Source organism: Eulemur rufifrons, chromosome 30 (genome assembly GCF_041146395.1).
Source record: "Eulemur rufifrons isolate Redbay chromosome 30, OSU_ERuf_1, whole genome shotgun sequence".
In the NCBI taxonomy this organism is placed as follows: domain Eukaryota; kingdom Metazoa; phylum Chordata; class Mammalia; order Primates; family Lemuridae; genus Eulemur; species Eulemur rufifrons.
Genome location: NC_091012.1, coordinates 37,543,885 through 37,549,771, shown reverse-complemented (window position 1 = coordinate 37,549,771; position 5,887 = coordinate 37,543,885). Strand labels below are relative to the sequence as shown.

The following is a 5,887-nucleotide window of genomic DNA, read 5'->3' as shown; positions in this document are numbered from 1 at the left end:
AATGAATGGGCTCAATCCAGTCTAGAACAAAAAGTTCCTGTGTGGCTTAAGTCTATATTTCTGTGGCTCTTTTTCAAATAGTTATCTTTTTATTGTATTATATAAGTAATACTTATAGATATACATATGGATACACATACATATATATAGGAAGTGTTGGGGCAAAGGGAAAACTTTCCCTTTGCCCTGAGAAGGTTCACTGAAATATCACCTCACAATAGAGCGGATTAATAAGAGAAAAGATATACAAATTTTATTGTTATTGTTCACTTGGGGAGAATCACAGAGTGATTGCACAATATCTTAATGAGACCCAAATATTTATATATCCTCATTTTCAGAGGAGAGGATAGAGATAGGGAATATGGATAATTCAGTTGAGGGGCAAATAAATGGTTACTAGGGAAGATGAATAGATATTGGGGAGAGTGAATGCATGGGGGAAAACAGATTGACTTGCAAATGATTCTCTTTTGAAACTAACCTGAGAAACAGTCATTAATGCAAAAGGTTTGGGCCAAGTCTAGTTGCATTCTTGATCTTCTTTCTTGAAATAGATAATGAGATAACAGGGTGGGAAAGGAAAGAAAATTGTTCTTGATGGTTCCCTCTGGTCTTTATGGAAATAGAGGGAAAGCCCCTTCCAAAGCCTGTTGTCTCTAAGGGCCTTTAATTTAAAATACACTTTACACAAAGGAGTCACATTTTGGGGTGAAATTTCTTGCACTCCTTCATGAGTAAAAAGTGTAAGTCTTCCTTCTCACTGCCTTAACCAGAACAATGTTGAGCAATTTGATACATCTACCCTAGCATTTTTGGATGCATTTACACCCACGCTTGGATGTGTTGTTGATAAAATCATGATCTTAGTGGCTCTGTAACTGGCTACTTTTTACTGGACCTAGAAGGTAGGACAATTAATCAGTGTGTGTGTGACACTGCTAGGTTCCTTAAACGGTTCCACAGGATGCTGTAGAGATGTTCAAGTGCACCAGCAAACAGGCAAGTTGAGAGGGCCTAAATACCCAGATCAATTCTCCTTGTAAAAACTGGGATGGGGTCATAGTGAACCTAGTTCTTTGCAGACAGGTTTCTTAAAGTCATGACCATTAACGAAGCGTGAGCATTTCCCTGCTTCAGTAAATAGTCTTGAAAAACATGACTGGGTTTGGGTTGGGTTTGGATTAATTTACCTTTAATAAAGATTAGATGAAACCACGAAAAGGCTTTTAAGCACATCAGCAACAAAGGCCATAAACAAGTGCAAATGAAAACCTGAGACAACCTTGTGCAGCAACTAGAGCAAGCAATGGATTAAGAGTGCTCAGAAAGGGAAGGACAACGGGAAAATTCAGCAATAAATATATGCGACCAGCAAATATACCAGAAAGGGAAACAATACACGCATGTAGGTTTGGTGGCACTCCATGGTGCAGAGTTACTGCACTATGCGAATTAAAGAAAGAGAAATGCGAATTAAAGAAAAGTACAACCGGTTGGCTGGTCGGGTTTTCTGGGGACGCCGTGGGAGGAGGAGTGTTGTGAACGAGCCAGGCCTTCTGGAAGTGCTTTCTGTACAGAATCAGCAAAGCGGTGCAGACGTCCAGCTCTCCACTCCCCCTCCACTCTAGGGGATTCCGCAAAAGCATCCCTGGCAGCTCCACCTTCCAGTCTGCTCTGGCCTCAGGCCCAGCTCCTAGGAGCCGGAAGGAGGCGGGGCCAGATGGAGAGGCGGAGCCCGGAGGGCGGGCCTCGTGGGCGGGACCTCTGTGGCCTCGGCAGCTCCTGACCAGGGGCGGGGCCACACTAGGGGCGGGGCTACAGTGGCTGCGGTCGCAGTGACGAGGCGGCGAGGGGGCGGAGCTGGCGGTGGAGCCGGGCGAGGGCGGGGACAACCGGAGGGCGGGGCGGGCAGGGTGCTAGGCTGCCGGCCCGCTGCTCCAGTCGTTGCGTCTGGCAGCTCGCTAGGCTCGCGCTCCTGTCTGTCTGTCGGTCTGCAGGGCCTGCGCCGGCCCGGGCCCATGGCGCCATCTACGGCTCTATCGGCGGCGGCGGCAGCGGCAGCCCTGTCGGGCCTGGCGGTGCGGCTGTCGCGCTCCGCCGCGGCCCGCAGCTCATACAGCGCCTTCTGCAAGGGGCTCACGCGCACTCTGCTCACCTTCTTCGACCTGGCCTGGCGGCTGCGCATGAACTTCCCCTACTTCTACATCGTGGCCTCGGTGATGCTCAATGTCCGCCTGCAGGTGCGGATCGAGTAAGCGCCGCGGCAGCGCCAGTGGCCCGGGGGAGGGTCGCCCACCCGCCCACTCGCCTGCCCTGGGCCGGGACGCAGGCATGAAGCACAGCGGGGGGGCCGGGAGTCCCAGGGACGCGGCGGGGGGCGGACGCGGGGCGGCCCGGGCCCCTCCACTCGAGACCTTCGCAGCAGGGGGACGGCCACCGAGCCCCGACCCCAGTCGCAGCCCACCCCGGATGGCGCAGAAACTCGCTAAACAGGCCCTTCCCACTGGGCCTGAGAAACTATTTGAGTTCGGCCGACCTGTTGCCTCACGTTGGCCAAAGCGGGGAACCAGAAGGAAGCAATTCTGCTGCTGCAGCCACTTCATCTGCCAGGCCCAGAGCAGAAAGGTAGGAGGCGACAGGTTGGAATGGGGGTGGGGGAGGCAGTTGCTATGACGTCTGGATGTGGAGGTGCTTTAGTGGTTTGGGGGAAATAGAAAAGGCACTCCTGCAAACCAGCCCAGAAAGCTGTTGAGCCGGGCAGGGGAAAGGAAAGGCAGCCGAAGGCTCTCCCCTCCTCCCCTGCCGTGATTCCTCGGCGGGGTGAGGGGCGGCGGCGGCGGCGGCCTCAGCATCTCAGAGTGTCAGCCCAGCACTACAGACGGGCAGGGACCTCCCCCTGCTGCTCCCGGGCCTAGTGCCCACCCCCCACCCCCACCTTTCTCCAGAGGCCCCTGTGGTGTCACCTGAACCCGGGGGAATGGGCGGGGTGGGGGTGGGGGTGGGGGTGAGGCCCTGGGAAGGCCCTAGACTCAGAGAAGAAAAGATGCCTCGCCTTCTCTTCCACCCCTCTCCAGTGGACATGGGAAGGGTGGTTCTCTTCTGAGCCAAACCCCAGGGCTGTCCCCTTCTCAGCCTTCAGCCCTGGGGCTCTCTGCAGCTCCTGCACTGGCAAAACTGCCTCCGCCCTGTCATTGGGGCCAGGGGACCAGTCTCTGCTTGCTCCTGCTGTCCCTGTGCTCCCCTGTTCCCTATCTGAGGACACCCCCACGGCTCTGCATTTGGAAACAGGGAAGAGTGGGAGAGACACGTTCCTCCCCCAGCCCCTCCCCCACAACCCTGCTCTTCCGCCATGGCAGCCCTGTTCCCTGCGGCTCCTACCACAGCCCTCCCAGGGCCAGAGGCCCATCCTCCAGCCATCGATAGCCTCAAGAAGCCCACTGTGCACCGAAGGGATCTGGGAAAATGGGATCTCCTCCAGCAGACAGCAGCTCTCAGGCTGGGGTGGGCAGAACAGGTGGAGAAGGGGGTTGTGGAGGAGGCCACCCTTGGAGGAAACAAGGACCTCTCTGGGTGGCAAGGCAACTCTGAGGTCTGCATCTCTTTCTCTTTCAGGCATTGGCGTTTGTAGGTGGTCACCCGGCTCCTCCTTCTCTGGCCTTATCAAGAGTCAAATCCCTGCCCGGGGGCACCCCTGGCCCTGGAGCTGCCTGGGGAGCAGCTGAGTAAATGGCCTGACCAGCAGGAGAGGAAGGGCCTTCCCGGTAGAGGCACAGCATGGGTGGGGTCACCCAGTGATGGGGTCCTGGCATGGGGAGGACGGGCCATGGTCCCTGGGCACTGAGATCTCCTAAGAACACTGTGAGAGTGATGTGTTCTCCCCTCCTGATGATGGAGGAAACAAGCTGGGCAGGGGGAGGGATTTGCCCTTGTCACACAGGTGGGAAGTGGTGGAGCTGAGTCTGTCCCTGGACCTCCAAGCCCCCACTCCCCTCCCCAGTCTTTTCTAAGACCTGGCAAGGTGGGGGGTGGGGCAGGGCTCCCAGACCACCTAGGGAGAGAGGGGTCCAGGGTGGGGAATCCGGGGACCTAGCTTTCCTTGGAGCAATATGGACGGTCACAGGGGAGACCAGCAGGACAGTGAGCCAGATGGGGGATGGGAGAGAAGGGTCCCAGAAGCCCTGGGGAGCCAATTCTCACCTCAGAGCCCAGCCTCCTCAGCGCGCCCGAGCCTGACCAAGGACTCCTCAGCAGTTGAGGGTCACAAGCCTCTCAGTTTGATGGCAGAGTGGAAGTGATGGGGCAGTGTGGCTTCTGGGACATGACATAACCAGGAGGGTGAAGGGATAAACCTGGGGCAGGATGGGACTGGGACCCATGGCATGACCCCATCTCTCTGTCCCCAGGCTCGGTCCCCCGTGCCCAGGATCACAGGAGGATATCATCGAGATGGGCTTGGATTGGTCCTGGGGGCCCAGGGCATGCTGCTAACCGGTGTACCAAAATGGCCAGGAGCAGCCCGGGGCCCCCATCCCTGTTCCCACATCTCTGGCACTGGTAGCTCAAGGCCCACGTTCTCAGTTCCTGGGACTGAGAACTGCAGCAGTCTGGCCAGCCCCAAGGCAGAGTGGCCCAGCCTCCTGCCATCTGCCCTCCTCAGCTGCCTGCTGGAGCTGGGATCCAAATGAAGACCTCTGGCTGCCTCACCCCGGGATGAGGCTGGACGGTGGCTGCCACATGCCCCTGCGGTTGCCCACAGCCAGGGCCGATGGTGTGCTTCCTTGTGCCAAGTGTCCTGCTGGCCCTTCTTGTCCACCCAACACCATCCACCCTGGACGCCCTGTCAGCCTGCTGACCCCATGCACAGATCTTGGGGCGCCTCTGAGGGACAAAAGTGACTCGGGCCTGGAGTAGAGCAGAGAGGGAGTGAGGGTCTGATACTCAGATGTGACCCTTTCCAGCCCCCATCTCACCCTCTGGGTGAGTAGATCCCCAGCTCCAGCCTCTTCCTGGGCCATCCAGGAAGGGAGGAGGAGGGCTCATTACTGAGAGAGAGAGAGAGAGAGAGCGCGTGCGCGCACCCGTGAGCGCAGGCACTCCAGTGCGTGAGTTCCTGCCTGCTGTGTGGGCAGGGATGGAGCTGTTGAGCAGGAGGAGCTGCTCTGGGCTCTGAGGCCTCCCTGTGCAAGGCGGGGACTCCAGCCGGGGCCAGGAGGCTGCTCTCCAACAGGGAGAAATGAGCCTCAGGGGTCCCTGCCCTCAGAGGTCCCCACTGCAGGGAGCCCCAGCCCTTGCAAAGGGCTACATCTGCAGCCACTTCAGCTAGAGCTGTGCTGGCCCAAAGACTGGCCCTCAGAGTCTTGTTCCTGCCCCTGCTTTCTGGCCCTTCACGCCAGGTGGTGGCGTGCTGCAGCTTTCGCACCTCCTCTCCCACCTCTCTGCCCCACGGGCCCTTGCTGGGTGAGGAGGTCTCCCTGCACTTTATTTATTTGCAGTCTGTTTCCCAGGCAGAGCTTCTACAAATTCAGACACCGACCGGAATGACTTCCTTTTCTGTGTGTGATTAACTGTACTGGTCAGCACAGGCTGGTCAGAGAAATGTTCTTGTTTCTGGTGTTGTCATGTCTTACCATTTGTCTAAGTGTAAAAAAAATAAGTCTTGATTCAGTACACAACAATCCTGACTGGAGGCCTCCTGTTTCTGGTGGGTGTGATGCAATGGCCCGGGAGGAGAGAGGCCCAGTGGTGAGGTCACTGGCTCCGATGGCCAGGAGCTTGGCGGGGAGAAGCCTCAAAGGGCCTCAGAGGGCCTGGCTGGGGCCGGGGCCGGGGCCGGGGTGGGAGCTATGGCAGGGAACTTGTTGCCTGTTCAGAAGCTGTGCCAAGA

General features: G+C 57.1%; 1 protein-coding gene across 3 annotated transcripts; it reads left to right on the top strand.

Moving 5' to 3' along the window:
- The first annotated feature begins 1,924 nt into the window (after nucleotides 1-1,924).
- Nucleotides 1,925-5,657, top strand: LOC138377955 (small integral membrane protein 10-like protein 2A). Of its 3 annotated transcripts, none has more exons than XM_069463135.1 (3): nucleotides 2,286-2,628; nucleotides 3,616-3,725; nucleotides 4,407-5,657. In XM_069463135.1, the coding sequence occupies exons 1-3, from the start codon at nucleotides 2,335-2,337 to the stop codon at nucleotides 4,489-4,491; spliced, it is 489 nt and encodes a 162-aa protein (XP_069319236.1). In that variant the 5' UTR covers nucleotides 2,286-2,334; the 3' UTR covers nucleotides 4,492-5,657. The 3 variants fall into 3 exon arrangements, with proteins under 3 accessions (XP_069319238.1, XP_069319236.1, XP_069319237.1); XM_069463136.1 differs by having other exon boundaries at nucleotides 3,616-3,764; XM_069463137.1 differs by having other exon boundaries at nucleotides 1,925-2,628; nucleotides 3,616-5,657.
- Nucleotides 5,658-5,887: the final 230 nt, after the last annotated feature.

What these genes read in the sequence shown, in the direction of transcription:
- LOC138377955 (XM_069463135.1), top strand. Translation starts at nt 2,335, where the DNA reads ATGAAGCACAGCGGGGGGGCCGGGAGTCCCAGGGACGCGGCGGGGGGC. An exon ending in GCCAGGCCCAGAGCAGAAAG is followed by an intron (nt 2,629 to 3,615) that starts GTAGGAGGCGAC and finishes TTTCTCTTTCAG; the next exon opens with GCATTGGCGTTTGTAGGTGG. An exon ending in GCTGCCTGGGGAGCAGCTGA is followed by an intron (nt 3,726 to 4,406) that starts GTAAATGGCCTG and finishes CTCTGTCCCCAG; the next exon opens with GCTCGGTCCCCCGTGCCCAG.